This window comes from Sarcophilus harrisii, chromosome 1 (assembly GCF_902635505.1).
Source record: "Sarcophilus harrisii chromosome 1, mSarHar1.11, whole genome shotgun sequence".
Classification (NCBI taxonomy): domain Eukaryota; kingdom Metazoa; phylum Chordata; class Mammalia; order Dasyuromorphia; family Dasyuridae; genus Sarcophilus; species Sarcophilus harrisii.
Genome location: NC_045426.1, coordinates 84,451,780 through 84,467,777, shown reverse-complemented (window position 1 = coordinate 84,467,777; position 15,998 = coordinate 84,451,780). Strand labels below are relative to the sequence as shown.

The window sequence follows — 15,998 nt, the reverse complement described above, 5'->3', positions numbered from 1 at the left end:
CAAAATGCAAATTAAGACAGCTGAGATACCACTACACACCTCTCAGATTGGCTAAGATGACAGAAAAATATAATGAATGTTGGAGGGGATGAGGGAAAACTGGGACACTAATACATTGTTGGTGGAGTTGTGAAAGCAATTTGGAACTATGCTCAAAGGACAGTGTTTCTATTGGGCTTGTATCCCAAAGAAATCTTAAAAGAGGGAAAAGGACCCACATGTGTAAAAATGTTTGTGGCAGTTCTTTTTTTAGTGGCAAGAAACTGGAAACAATGGATGCCCATCAATGGGAGAATGGCTGAATAAATTGTGGCATATGAATATTATGGAATATTATTGTTCTGTAAGAAATGACCAGCAGGATGATTTCAGAGAGGTCTGGAGAGACTTACATGAACTGATGCTAAGTGAAATGAGCAGGACCAGGAGATCTTTGTACACGGCAACAAGATTATGTGATAATAAACTCTGATGGATGTGGCTCTTTTCAATAATGAGATGATTGAGGCCAGTTCCAGTGATCTTGTGATGAAGAGAGCCATCTGCACCCAGAGAGAGTATTGTGGAAACTGAGTGTGGATCACAACATAATATTCTCACTCTTTTTGTTGTTATTTGCTTGGATTTTATTTTCTTTCACATTTTTTTTCCCTTTTTGATTTGATTTTTCTTGTGCAGTAAGCTAATTGTATAAATATTATATATATATTGGATTTAGCATATTTTTACCATGTTCAACATATATACTTGCTATCTAGGGGGAGGGGTAGAGAAAAGGGGGAGAAATTAGAACACAAGGTTTTGCAAGGTTTAATGTTGAAAAATTAAAATAAAAAGCTTTAATAAAAAAATAAATAAAAGATAGCATCTCCTATGCACCAGGCACTATATAAGCCCTACAAATCTGGCCATATTTGGTCCTCACAACAGCCTCCCAAAATAGGTGCTGTTATTAACCTATTTTACAGCTGAGGAAATGAAGGCAAAGTGACTTGATGCAGTCATATGGCCATTAACTATTTGAAGTCAAATTTGAACTCAGATCTTTGTAACTCCAAGCTCAGCACTGTCTTCCTACACCCAGCTTCCTCAAGGGAATAATGTAAAATAGTCATGAAAAGACAGGTAGGATCCAGGTTTTGAAGGGTTAAAACTAGGTTAAAACTAGTGCTAGGAGGAGTTTATCCTTGTATTTATCCTTGAGTCAATGAGGAACTTCAAAGCCTCTTGAGAAAAACAATAAGATGATGAGACTTGTGCTTTGGGTACATAAGTTTAGAAGCTATGTGGAGAATGGACAAGAGAGGGAAGAAATTTGTAAACAACACAAATAAGATGCAGAACAGTCTAGGCAAGAAATAGTGAGGGCTGAAGGAGGGTGGTGGCTGCTGTGTTAGGGCAGAGAAGGGGAGGGAGGGCAGAGATGATGCTAAGCATCCACATGAGTTGTCAGCTGATTGGATTTCAGAGAGAGAGGAATCAATTACTTCATTATGAATTTGTATGAGGGAGCAGTAGTAGGTAAGGTGGGGCCTGCCCAACTATGTACTAGGCCTGCTTTCTTGGAGTAGCTGAATTCCCGCGTTTCATCTTCCATGTACTTGAAACTCAGATCCAGTGACTGCAGAAGCTGGGACTGCTGCATCTTGGTGCTGTGTATTTCCCTTGCTGGTGACTTTGTTTTGTAACTCGAATTCACTTATCCTGTAATATTGTGTATTATAGTCATGTTGATGTCTATCCCATTTCTAATCCCATATGCTCCTGGAAAGATCTCCTGTGTCTTATTTAAACTGTAGCTCTCCCAGTACCCAGTATAGTGCTCTACACACAGAGAGCACTTAAGAAGTATTTGTTGTGTTTGGAATGGAGGAGGAACTCTCATGTCTCCATTGTTTTTTTCTGTGCAGGAGGGAGTTGGAGACACACCTGACTCTTATGCTTACGATGGTAACAGAGTGCGTAAGTGGAATGTGACCACAACTAATTATGGCAAAGTGAGTATCCTCCTGAAGGCTGGGGGAAGTAGATACTGTGGTCTGATTATGGGTCTGTAAGCCCTTTCTAGAGAAGTAGTTCACCTTGGCCTCTGCGTCCCAAACAGATTGCTTTAGTTCCCTTTCTCCACCCTGCCCCCTAGTTATTGCCATGTGCTTTCTCTGCCCTTTATCTAATGTTTATGAACTAGCCATTCACTATTTTCTACTGTATCCTTCCTCTCCAGCATATGGCTCCCCATCTCTTCAGTCCTGTACTTTCAACATATTCCATAAGGAAGTGGGGCAACTAGTGCACTGCTGCTCATTAGCTCTAGACAGTAGAGAATTGATTATAGAGAAGGAAGCAGGTCTTATTTACAGATGGTAGCAGTTCCCCTTGTTCCTTGACTGTATCAGATTTTCTTTGGACCCAATGATTATAGATAAGGCTTACCTTGAGCATAGGTCTAGAAAGTATCAGGATCCTTCCTTGTTATGGAACCTATCACTTTAATATAGGATTGGGGGAAACATTGTTTTTTCTTGTTTATCTGGCTTGTCTTGCCTTGTTGTTTCAGGTGGGATATGTCTTTGTAATCAATGACTTTTTCCTTCTCTGGACAGTCATGGGCAGCTGGAGACATTGTGAGTTGTCTGATTGATCTGGATGAAGGAACCATTGCCTTTTGTCTGTAAGTCTTTTTGTATCTTAAACTTTGGCTCCTAGATCTTGCTTTTTTTTCTACCTGAAGCTGATCTTTCTGGGGTTAGAGATGGGAACGATATTGGGTTCCCTGCCATTGATAGACTGTTGATCTATGCTTCTAGCTGTTTAGAGGTTCTTTCTGATTGTGAAGCGTTAATGATTTTTATTATTTTAATATTCTTTGTAGTATTTATGATCATATGCTTAGGCCTTCCTGTAGAAACAGGAAAAAGCTCCCAAATCTGAGAGTCTGTGGACTCTTTGTTTTGCTTTGTGGGCAATAGGACCACTGGATTTTGCTTGTAAGACCTGTGATTGATCATAGCCTGATCAAGGTCAGTGGATTTTTTACTGAACTACAATGTAGTTATACATTATATACTAATATAACTCCTAACTCCTTCTTGAGTATTCCAAGGAATTAAGAGGCATTGTTGAATCATTAGTTTGGGCTATCTTATTGATTATTCCTTAGGCTGAAATTAAGATTGACTATCCAATTGGTTTCATGTACCCCTACCCTATTTTTTAGGAAAAGCCTCAGGAAACTTTGAGAGGTACAGAGCTGAGTGGACTCTAGACCATAAAGGAAAGAAGATAATTTTTTTTTTAATTATAATAACTTTTTATTGACAAAACCCATGCCAGGGTAATTTTTTACAACATTATTCCTTGCACTCACTTCTGTTCCGATTTCTCCCCTCTCTCCCTCCACCTTTCCCCTAGATGGCAAGCAGTCCTATATATGTTGAATATGTTGTAGTATATCCTAGATACAATATATGTGTGCAGAACCAAACAGTTTTCTTGTGCACAGGGAGAATTGGATTCAGAAGGTAAAAATAACCTGGGAAGAAAAACAAAAATGCAAACAGTTTACATTCATTTCCCAGTGTTAGGAAAGAGGATAATTAATCCAAACTGGGTATATGGAACTTTAGTTATGTCTTTTATAATACAGTTGTCTGGGTCACTTTTGTTGCCACTCTGACCTTTTGGCTCATAGGAACCCAACATCTTGCACCCTTGATGTTCTGAGAGATATCTGTCTACTCATATCCCCCAAACCATGACACATGTTCTTATGTGTTTTTCATTCTTCCATGCATGCTTTCAATCATGTATTCATTTTTCAGACAAGCATTTCTGGGGTACTTAATGTAAACAAGGTTCTGTGTCATCTGTTGATAATAATAGTCTGTGGTATATTAAGATTTACAGAGCTCTTCACAATAACCCCTTGTGCTAGGTGTGTTAGATATTGTAAATTTATAAAATGAGAAAACTGAGTCTCAGAAAGTTTTTAAGTATTAGAACCAGAACTAGAGCTCAGATATTCTGTCTCTTAAGTCTCCCTCATACCACACTCCCTTTTTATAGCTCATAAACTTTAAAGAAAGGTTTACTTAACATGAAAGAAATTAGATTATGTCATGTTCTTTGGTAGCCAAACAGCTATCCATGTAACATCCATTCCCCCAAAGATGATTTAACCTGAGGTTCTCAGGTGTAATCTCAAGCTTTTTAGTGAGCCCTGGTACTAGTGTGATTCTATCCTTTTGCTCAGCCTTCCACCTTTTTCTTTCTGCTCTAATCTAAATGGCTATGATTTGGCCAATAGGGCTATCTGTTTTAGTCCTTGGCTCTTCCTGGCTATTGCTTTTGTTCTCAATATAATTGTGGGTAGAAACTATATCTTATTTAAACTTTATGTCCACCCTGATAACTTATCTAGTGCTCCAAATACTTCAGGTACTTAATAAATGTTTGGTTTTATTTTTCTGTCCCAGGAATGGTGTCTCTCTGGGAACTGCTTTTGACAACATCACCAGGGGCTCTGGAATGGCTTATTTCCCAGCTATCAGCCTCTCTTTCAAAGAGTCTGTTGCATTCAATTTTGGCAGCCGGCCACTGCGATATCCTTTAAAAAAACAAAACAAAACAAAAAACTCACAGCAGCAAGTTGGGGGCCCTCATAGCCACAACTTTGGAGAGCTTGTTGTTGCAAAAGGTTTGAAGCTCTTAGATTGTCTGCTGAACATCTAGACTCTGAACTCCTGAGCCCCTGTTCATTTCCTAGCTTGGCTAGCAGGAAGATTCAGGGTCCTGTCAACCTTGTGTACAGAATGGTGTTTCTCACTTAACTCCCTGTTACATATCCGATAGAGGGTTATCGACCCCTCCAAGATGCCCCTACTACTGGCCTCGTTAAGGCTCAAAAGCTTCTTGGTTACCTGAAGAATGTCCTGCAATTGGAGTTGGACCCAGAGGTGAGCTTTTGGACTAGGGAATGAATGGTCTCTGTTTCTGAAGCTTGAGAAAGCTAGATTTATCTCCAAATAAGGAATTAGAACCAAAAGGGATAAAAGGATGAAGACTAAGGGTCCACTTTCTTGGCTCCCACCTTATGAGCTACTCTTTTGCAGGAAGGGAAGCTGGTGGAGAGGGAAAGTTCGACATGGCAGCTTCGGGGAGAACCCACAGTATTGATCACCATGGCACACATCTTCAACTACTTTGCTCCACTCATGGTGGGTGCCACAGACTTTCATTCGTTTCCCTCTGTTGCTGATGGTCCCTTCCTCCTGAGCTTGGCTTTGGTGACTCAGTTTGGGAGTCTGAGGGGGTGCTGAGTGGTGAGAAACTCTCATACTTCCTTTTAGGAAATATCAAAAGCTCCTTCCACCTCATTTTCTTTTTATGGTTTTGTCTCACCTCCTTGGGGTCTAACATTGTGCCTTGTGTATCATAGATATTTAAAAAACACTAATTTGAACTATTAATTATCTTCCTTTTCCTGGGGGAAATGGTGTGCATAGCCCTTCAGTATTTTTGTTAGATTATAGGGTCCTAAGTGGTAGAACTAAAGCTCCGGAGTTGAAAGGGACTTTGGAGTCTATAGACCAACCATGTTGAGAAAACTGTAACCCAGGGAGGATGAGTGATTTCCCCAGCATCACACAAGGAAAAAGCATTAAAGACAGCATTCAAAACCCTCTTGTCTGCCTACATCATCAGTACTCTCAGCTCTACTCAGCTTCATTCACTGGGGCTCTGAGGGGTTTGTATTACCACATTGTAGGCTGCTGGTAATGAGGCAATGAGGTCCATGCCTGGTGCTCTGCAAAACTACTAGAATGATTCCTACAGAAAGGCATGACCATGTTTCTCCCTTGCTCAGTGACCTCTGGTGCTTCCTTATTTCCTCAGGATAAGATGTAAACTCCTCCGGCTTTGTCCAGCCATCACAACCTGGCCCCAGCCTTTTTTTTTCCGGGTTTGTTGTATATTGCTTTCCATCACATAAGCCTTCTTGCTGTTCTTCATACCCAACAGTCTAGATCCCATCTCCCTGTCTTTGCACAAACTGTCCCTCATGCTTAGGATATGCAGTTTTCTCATTTCTGTCTCTGAGATTTCTTCAAAGCTTAGCTTGTCAGCCTCCATCTGTATGAAGCCTCTGCTGATTCCCCCAATCTATCTTTTATTTTGTGTATTCTTCAGTTTGTACATGTTATCTCCCTGACAATGCCAGGCAATAGTAGGTATTTGATAAATGCTTGTTGATTGACTGATTTATTTTTTTAGCAAAACTTATCAATATATATCAATTGTGTAATAGTATGTAGTATTCCACAAGCATAGTCTTCCAGCTCTGCAAAGAAGGAAGGGAAGTATGTTAGCTCAGGCCATCTCAGAAACAAGCTTGGTCATTACAGTTACAAAGCATTGAGCTTCATGTTTTTTTCTTCTTTCTATTTACATTGTTGTTAACAATTATATATATTGTATTTACCATCTGTCAGTTCATTTTAACAAATATTTACTAAGGTACAATGCTACAATGAAACAAAAATAACTACTTGCTCTCATAATCTTTTCCACTTTCTTTACCCAAGTCCCACCCTGATACCTACCTTATCATAGCATGGAAATGACTAGGTTCTCAAAGCTTATGCCAAATTGTTTAGTCCTACTAAACTATAAGGGCTTCATATATATGAAGTAAGTGATATACTGCTTGTTGTCTGAGGACTAACCTAGTCAAATTTGTAGACTCATCATCAAAGAGTTGACTGTCAGGTCATACCTAATTGGGTTGGGAAAGAAGAGGCTATGGTCACTTGTACAGTGATCTGCTGAAATATGGAGGATTGTTCTTTGTACCAGTGGAATAGTATTCACATCAGTGAAATCACAGATCTTTTGAAATGTGAAAGGGATGAACTCACCTATAAAATGGAAGCAGATAGCAGAACAGATTAGAAACCAAAACCCAGCAATATGTTGTTTACAGGAGAGACAAACTTGAAACAGAGATACACATAGAATTAAAAAGGGGGCTGGAGCAGAATCTGTGATGCTTTAGCTAAAGTAAAAAAGGCAAAGATAGCGATTACAGTCACAAATCTCATAGCAATTACAATCTCAAAGCAAACATAGACCTAATTAAAAGAATCAGGTAAACTACATTTTGGTGAACGGTACTACAGACAATAAATTAATATAAAAACAATTTACAACAAGTTTCTCTGATAATGGTTTCATTTCTCTACTGTATAGGGAATTGATTCAAATTTATAAAAATAAAAGCCATTCCCCAGTTGATAAATGCTCAAAGGATATGTACAGGTAGTTTTCAGATGAAGAACTCAAAATTGTAGTTATATGAAAAAATGCTTTAAATCACTATTGATTGCAGGATTACCTCATATCAATCAGATTAACTAATATGACAGAAAAAGAAAATGACAAATGTCAGGATTATGGAAAAATAGAGACACTAATGTACCAATGGTGGAGTTGTGAACTGATCCAACCATTTTGGAGAACAATTTGGTTTTGTTTTTAAAAACAATTCAATTTGGGGCAGCTAGATGGCGCAGTGGATAGAGCACCAGCCCTGAAGTCAGGAGGACCTGAGTTCAAATATGATCTCAGACACTTAACATTTCCTGGCTAGGTAACCCCAATTGCCTCAGCAAAAAAAAAAAAAAAAAAAGAATTAAAAAAAAAAGCAATTTTTATTTTCAAAACATATGGACGAATAATTTTTCAACATTGATCCTTACATAGCCTTGTGTTCCAAATTTTCCCCTTCTTCCCCCTCCCCCCTCTCCTAGATGGCAAGTAATCCAATATATGTAATATTTTTGTACAATTATCTTACTGCACAAGAAAAATCAGATCAAAAAGGAAAGGAAATGAATAAGAAAACAAAATGCAAACGAACAACAACAAAAATAGTGAAATATGTTGTGGTCCACATTCAGTTCTCCCAGTCCTCTCTCTGGGTGCAGATGGTTCTCTTCATCATGAGGTCATTGAAACTGGCCTCAATTCTCTCATTGTTGAAGAGAGCCACATCTATCAGAATTAATTGTTGGATAGTCTTCTTGTTGCCGTGTATAATGATCTCCTGGTTCTGCTCACTTCACTCAGCATCAGTCCGTGTAAGTCTTTCCAGGCCTCTCTAAAATCATCCTGCTGATCATCTTTTATAGAACAATAAAAGAACAATAGTATTCCATTACATTCATATACCATAACTTATTCAACCATTCTCCATTTGATGGGCATTCACTCAGTTTCCAGTTTCTTGCCATTACAAAGGGCTGTCACAAATATTTTTGCACATGTGGGTCCTTTTCCCTCCTTTAAGATCTCTTTGGGATATAATCCTAGTAGAAACACTGCTGGGTTAAAAGGTATGCAGTTTGATAATTTTTTGAGAGCAATTTGGATCTACATCCAAAGAATATAAAAGTATGCATACCCTATGACCCAGCAATACCTCTGTTAAGTCTATATCGTAAAGAGATCAAAAAAGGAGTGTTCGTGTGAAGGATGAGGACTTATACAGGCAAAAATATAGCAACTCTTTGTGATGGTAAAAAATTAGAAATTGAACACAATTTTATTGTGCTATAAGAAATGATAAGGGGAATGGTTTCAGAAAAATCGTGTAAAAACTATATAACTTGATGCAAAGTGAAGTGAGCAGAAGTAGAACATTGTATATAGTAATTGCAATATTGTAGGGATCATCAGTTGTGGAAGACTAAGCTACTCTTATCAAGACAGTTCTAAAGGACCATGATAAAAAAATGTTTTATCCATCTCCAGAGAGAGAACGGATGAATTCTTGAGTACAAAATAAAGTATATTTTTTATGTTCTTTACTTTCTTTATTTTTTTTTGAATATTGCTAATAAAAGAAATGTTTTGCATGATTTCACATGTATAATTGATATCACATTGTATGTCTTCTCATTGGAAGAGGAAGAGGCCTCAAGGAGAGATTTTGGAATTCAAAATAAAAAAAACAAACACCTTAATAAATAAATAATTATTTATTGTGAGGAAATGGCCATGAAATTATGGCTAAATTATATATATAATTAAATATATAAATTATATTCAAATGGCAAAAAAATTTAATAACTTTTAATATTTTTATTATTTTCCAACAAAATATTTAAGTGTCTGAGGCTCAGAAACAATTTCTTATATTTCTTTGTATATATATACAAGTGTATACAAAGAAATACACTTGAATGCCTGAGACAGGGTTGAGCACATGGTAGGCACTTCAATAAATGTCTGACTCTGAAGCAAATAAGAGCCCATTACTTAGAAATGCAGGAATATAATCTCCTCAGACATAAGTGCTGCAGAAATCTAGGTGTTCACTTTGTATTTACCTCTCTTTCTCTGTTAAATGTAGTGCAAAGTATACTTAGTGGAAGATGTCCTCATGAAATTTCTCCTGGGCATCCTGGAGACAGATGGGTCAGAGGAATCTTATCCCCTTATCCAGCAGCTCCTGGATCTAATGTGGCTCCTCATGGAGGTGAGTTACAAAATTAGAGAAAATTTGAGCTGGAAATGGATCAACAGGCTCTGGCTGGATTCTTAAGTTCCACTTTTCCTCTTTGGGTTCTACCTGTGTTTTTTTCTCTCCTCAGGATTATGAAGTACAGGAATGCCTCAAGCAACTGATGATGTCCCTCCTCCGAGCTTACAGGTTCTCCCCCATCATCCCAGACCTGAGCTTACAGGTGAGTGGACACAGAAGCAGGCCCTGAAAACAATGAGAAGGATTGTCTGGGGTTTCCTTGGGGTAGACCAGGTTTGTGACTAGATTTAATACCGGAGGGATGCAGAAAGGGGCAACATTGAATATTAGTGTCCATAGCCTGAGCTGTCCTCTGGGCAAACATTCTCTCCAAGACCGAGTCCTGGATTTCTTTGCTTGATGTCCCCTACTGCCTTTTCTTTTGCCCTGTTAGCCAAACTTCTTTAATTTTAATGATGATGATGATGATGTTATGTTGTGTTCCAGACACTTTGCTAAGTGCTTTGCAATGATTATATCATTTGATCCTGGCTATTATTACCCTGATTTTACAGATTTTATAGATGAGGAAACTGGAGCAAGCAGATCACAACACCGCTTTATGCCTGAGACCAGTTTTAAACTTGGATCTTCCTAACTCCAGTGCTGGTTCTCTATCCACTGTGCCACTTTAGTTGCCTCCAATTTTATTTAATTCTCTTTTCATTTCTAGATGCATTACCTTCGTCTTACCATCGCTATCTTGAAGCATGAGAAGTCCAGGAAATTTCTGCTTAACAATGTCCTGTATCCTTGGTTAAAAAACTCATTCTCACTCTATTCCCTGAGCATGAACACGTGGGAATCATCTGTGTTAGGGCCGCTGAGGCACAAGCTGGGTTCCTATCATCAGGGACCAGCTTCCTCCTCTAAGTGCAGGGTCAGAGACTTGTTCTGTGTTGGAAGGGGGAAAGCATAAGATTAGGCTGTGCTCCTAATTGTTTTCCAAGTATCTAGCCCTGTCTTTAAAACAGAAGAGAACGAGGAATCACGGAGTAACAGAGTGTCAGGACTAATAGAGACCTTAGGACTTAAGTCATAGAATGTCAGAGCTAAAAAGAGCCCTGATGTCATTCAATCCAGCTTCTTATTTTGTTATGGATTTTTTTGGAGGGTAGAAGAAGCTTCAAAAACTGACCAATTTAATTTTGGAATTTGGAAATTTATACTTTATTTCCTTTTTGTTTGTTTTTTTTTTAATTGTGCATTTAGGTTATATGCTGTCCCATTTAGCATTGGACCACTTTGTTCCATGAAATGTCTCATAGTCACTAGAAGATTGAGTCCTGGATTTCTTTCCTTGATGTCACCTGCTGCTTTTTCTTTTGCCCTGCTAGCCAAACTTCTTTCATTTTAATGATGATGATGATGATGATGATGTTATGTTGTGTGCCAGGCACTTTGCTAAGGGCTTTCACTAGAGGAAAGAAATACAGAAGAATGCAGCATAGCAAACTGTGTTCTAAATGTTTTAAGAGATAAGCATTTCTCTAAAAATACCTGTGAAGTGTGGTGGGGAGTCAGATAATTTCCCAAATCTGAGTGCTTTGTTCCTGTTCATTAAAATTGGGGGAAGCAGGGGGAGAAAGGGAGAGAAGGGACTGACTTTCAGAATTGATCTTAATTGTTCTTGATCAAATATGGATTGTTTTACTAGAATCCATTGTGGAAAGATAAGAGGAGGAATGTATGTTATTTATTCTTTGTTTCTTTCTTTTGCTTTTGAGTATTTGTATTTTATAGTATTTAGTTTGGTCAGAAAGAGGAAATACCTGGGAAATTGAGGCCCTTTCTCCTGTCTTTTCCTGTCAGCCATAGCCAGGACCCCATCTGCTGTGGCTCTGATGACAGGGACTCAGCTGGAGTTTCCCAGTGTCAGTATGCAAGTGTGAATTCATTTGTTCATTCATTCCACAGACATATATGAAGCCCTCACTGTCCATAGAGGACTGTGATGGACACCAAGAGAAATGAGAGGTTTAGATGAGACATTAAGTTTATAGTCACATAGGGGATAAAACACAAATACAGTGTGTAATGCTTCATTGGAACTGTGCAGAATAAAGTGTTACTAGAAAGTCAGGCATGTTCCCAGTCTCAGCAGCTGCCTGGCAAACTCTGGATTTCAGCCAGGTCAGAGAGACTTTTGAGGATGGGCCCCAACTTGATTGGTCTGAATCTTTTGTCCTTTCTACTTAGCCATTTCTCGGGTCACCATCCCCTTTCAGCAAAGCATAGAAAAATAAGCCCCAAAGAACTTTAGGATGACATCTTTTTTGGATTGTTTTGCATTTAAGCACTGTATTGGCTCAGAAGACTGCTACAGTGGGAGAGAGAATATTAGCATCTTTGGAGTACTGCCTTTGGATTGTACTCTTCTGAGCTCATTAGGGAAATAGAGATAATGATTGGTTTCATTGGTACCCTGGGAAGAATTTAAAGCTAGAAGAAGAGATGGGCTTTGGTAGATTGGCTGAGCAGGAGATAAAGGAAAAGAATCAGGAGAAGAAGATCAAAGTCAGATCTGTTTACATCCTTAAATGCTTTAGAAAAAGTGTTCTTTGAATGCGAGTTTGTTTTTTAGGCAGATTTCTAACATGTAGAGTACTAACAATGAAATTAATGTTTCTAGACATTATGAAAAATCAGAGAGCACCCCTGGGTTCTTTTTCTCCTCTTCTGACACTATTACTGCAGGATGGGATAGTATAGGTATGAGGCCCATTTTTTGTTTTGTTTTGTTTTGTTTCCTGAGTTGCTGGTTCCCATGCTGATGGTGGCCTGCTATTGATGACCAAAAATAATCTGTCCTGGCAGTCATTTTCTTCCAGTTTAGTGGAACTTGCCTTAGGTTGGAAACCTCTATGGGCATAGCCCCTGGAAACCCAAGGAACCCCTGAAGCCACACAGAGGCCTTAAGGAATAATCTTTGTGTTACTTTCTTCATTTATAGAATGGGGCTGATTAATACATACCCTACCAGTTTCCTAGGATTTCCGTGAAGATGATCAGGGAGTTATAAAGGTTGTAAAAATGTATGCAAATGTGAGGGAAGGATTATCTGGGAGAGTGAGAAGAGTTAGGAAATCTGTTTGGGAAACAGGAGTCAGAATCACTATGTAAACATTAGAAATTTTTCTTTGGTAGCCTCCTGGGCAACAAGGCCTTTCTCTCAGCCAGATATCCTAGCCACAACACTTCTGATTATCTTACCAAACTATTGCTTGTTTGGACTTAGAGTGGGATCTTTCTTTGAAGGTTGATATTCTTTGAATATGATCAGAAAATCTTGAAATCTGGATAACCTCTTAAAACCCAAAAGAATAGAGAAAGTTCAGGCATTGTGATAAGCCAACAGAGAAAATTTGTTTTTTAATTTAGGGTTGTCCCCTGTGTCTCTAAACTCACATAATGTTCCACCTCAGATGAATTGTGGTTGGGATGGGAGGAGCCAGTGCTGCTGGGGCTGGGCTCTGGGAGTTGCGTGTACCATACATTCAGACAATATCAGATTTTGGCCTAATCCCTTAGCCATCTTCCTACAGCTTCGATGTGCTCCGCTCTGTGGTTTTCTTCTACATCAAGAGTCCCTTAAGAGTTGAGGAGGCCGGTCTTCAGGAGCTCATCCCCACCACGTGGTGGCCCAATCGCTTCAATAAAGAGGTAGATAGCTGCCTTCCCACTCTTGCCAGGCCAGAGTGAGGGGTGCTCCTGGCTGGGCAAACAGGCCGTCTGTTTCTCTGGACTTCTGATAAGGAAAGCCAAATGGGAATCTTCTTAGAGGATGCCTCATGAATAGCTTCAGAAAGAATCCTGGCCCTCATACCCTCTGAGCCAGCCAGAGGATCTAGGATCTTAACCTTTTCTGTTTCCTCTTACTCTGCTATCGGGAAAATTTTAAAAATGACAATTCTCCCTCCTCTCACACACACACTCCTCCAGACCACTGTGGGGGTAGGGGTGCAGAGAGAGTTCATTGGTTTAGGAGATGGGAAAAGAAGTCCTGTTCTGTCCCATTCCTCTGTCAAAGGGACTGTAAAGACTTGGAGGAGATCTTTGTACTTTCAGTAATTGGGGAGTAAGCAGGGGTGACCGAGGTGAAGAACCACGTTCAGCTCCCTGTCTTCTGTCCTAATTTCAGAGGTTCTTGTAAGAGAGAGAAGAGAAGAGTGCTGCTCTGTTAACCAGGGTTCTCACACTTAATTTTGTGTTGTATGTAGGCCACTAAACTGATTGTATTTTTTTTTTTTTTTTACTAAGTCCAGGCTGCCTTTTTAGGAGGAGAATTTTTGCTGATTATGAGTGAAATGCCATATATACACATATATTCTGTATATACACAGAAGAAGAGGGTCTCAGACTGAGGTATTTATAAGACAGACAGACTCTAGGGGGATATCATGAGGCCCATGGAGAATGTTGCTGGATCTTGCTCTCTGACCAGTTGAATATAGAGCTTTAGAGCTATGACCTAAATGAGGACTCCACTGAGGCTTTCTCCAGCTGGTTTAGTGAATGCTGTGCCCCACACCGGGACCAGGAGCCTGTAGCCCTACTGGGTTGGAGATCCTGGCAAGGCTGATGCCTCTACCTTGCTTACGGAAAGAAAAGTCAGTCCAGTCAGCACCTTTAGGGCACCATTACAGTGGAGGTGTGGAATCTTCAGTTCCCTGTCTTGAGCTGGGGGAATCCAGTTCTGAGGCTACATGTGTTCCTGTGCCTCCTGAGGTCTCAGTCATACTTATAGGGGCCCTCTCATTCTTTACTTCAGGGCAAAGAAACTAAGGAGGTGAAGGAAGAGAGTGCTGAGGAACGGCTGAGACGGCGGGCGTATGAGAGAGGTTGCCAAAGACTCAAGAAACGAATTGAAGGTCTGACCATTACCTCATTTTTCTTTCCTTATGGCAGGTGCCAGAAGAGCTACAGGGGCCATTTCCTCTGTTGAGGAGGATTTTTTTTACCTCTTCTGTTATCTTGTTTTCCCCATCTGTATAGTCTTGTCCCCACCCAAGTGTCCTTCCTATCTTGGAATCTGAGAGTTGGGGAATATTTCCTGACCTCCTGACTGGGGATAACCATGCCCCTCAAGAGGACCAGTGGCTCCTGCTTCACTCTAAGAGGGGAGATAGCCTTTGCTGCCAGGGCTCTGATGGTCTGCTTTCCCCTTTCAGTGGTAGAAGATCTCCAGGTTCAGATCCTGAAATTACTGTTAAATAATCAAGACCATAATGGGGTAAGTAGGTCTACACGAGGGAGAATAATAGTGCTGGAAAGGTCCTTGGGGCAGAGAAAGTCAAATATCAGGGACCTTAGTACCTAGGATGGAGTGCCCAAACCCTAAGAGAGGGAAGAGGATTCACATATCTTGATAGAGATAGGACCTAGAAGGTGCTCTGGGAGCAATCTAGCCAAGTCTTGTGCATGGTGTGCATTTGGGCCCATTTTGTAGGAGGGAAGATCCCACATGGTCCTGTGGTTGGTTGGTAAGTGGGCAAAAGGCTGAAGACCATCGATTCCCCTTTGTTGGCGGCATCTTGCTGCCAGTCCAGCTTTACTTCTCTCCCAGGGTGAAGCTTCCAGATACATTTTCCTCAACAAGTTTCGAAAGTTCCTGCAAGAGAATGCCAGCAGCCGAGGGGTGAGTGGTTTATTCAGGCAGGGGAGTACCTGCTCAGGGGGGTGGGGGTGGGAGGCCCTCCCATTCTTAGCCCTACCCTGGGGACGTGCCAAAGGACGTTTTGAACAGCCCTGACAAGGCTATTGCTTGAGCCCCAAAAAGACATGCCTGGCACAGAGCTGGTTTCCAGGAGACAATGCAGAAGCCAGAGGGTGGGAATTTCCAAAATTTGACTCTGCTATTAAATTTTCTGTGAAATCACCATCCTCCTTAGGAGTCAGTCATCAAAACAGAAAATGGTTCATGGATTACTCTAGACCTAGAATAGGAAAGGGATTTATTTTGATTTGAATTTTTTAAATTTAGAACTTAACACTAAGTAAAATGAACATTTCCTTATATAAAGTGGAAAAGTAAAAGAAAATTGTACCTAATAATGTAAATCTCCATGATGTAGAATCTGCTTTTCCTTTTAAGAATATAATAAATTCAACATGTAACTTTCAAAGCTGTTCTTGTCTGTGTTTCCTTCTGGCCTGAAAGGGACCTCAGAGGCCATCTAGTCCAACCCCTCTGTTTTATAGATGAGAAAACTGAGTCCCTGAGTCTAGAGGTCATTAGGGATAGAGGTCATCTGACTTCAGGGTCTATCTGTTTCCCACTACCCCATACTGCCTCTCCTTGCAGAGCAGAGCCTAGTTCTAAGGGAAGGGCCTGCAGTGTGGGCCTGGCTGTCAAGAAGATGTCCAGATTTGCTAGTGATTTACCCACTTCACAGAGATAAGAGATCAGCATGGT

The 15,998-nt window shown here is 40.1% G+C and overlaps 1 protein-coding gene across 3 annotated transcripts in view; it reads left to right on the top strand.

The window, feature by feature from the left end:
• The window catches only part of RNF123 (ring finger protein 123), a 114,276-nt gene that overhangs the window by 27,390 nt on the left and 70,888 nt on the right, over window positions 1-15,998 (top strand). For all 3 annotated transcript variants that reach the window (XM_031959084.1, XM_031959087.1, XM_003762251.4), the window contains 12 exons: window positions 1,911-1,997; window positions 2,604-2,671; window positions 4,476-4,601; window positions 4,841-4,955; window positions 5,112-5,216; window positions 9,413-9,538; window positions 9,654-9,746; window positions 10,257-10,330; window positions 13,129-13,246; window positions 14,355-14,454; window positions 14,755-14,816; window positions 15,150-15,221. In XM_031959084.1, coding sequence (XP_031814944.1) covers window positions 1,911-1,997; window positions 2,604-2,671; window positions 4,476-4,601; window positions 4,841-4,955; window positions 5,112-5,216; window positions 9,413-9,538; window positions 9,654-9,746; window positions 10,257-10,330; window positions 13,129-13,246; window positions 14,355-14,454; window positions 14,755-14,816; window positions 15,150-15,221 — 1,146 coding nt within the window. The remainder of the gene's footprint in view (window positions 1-1,910; window positions 1,998-2,603; window positions 2,672-4,475; window positions 4,602-4,840; window positions 4,956-5,111; window positions 5,217-9,412; window positions 9,539-9,653; window positions 9,747-10,256; window positions 10,331-13,128; window positions 13,247-14,354; window positions 14,455-14,754; window positions 14,817-15,149; window positions 15,222-15,998) is intronic.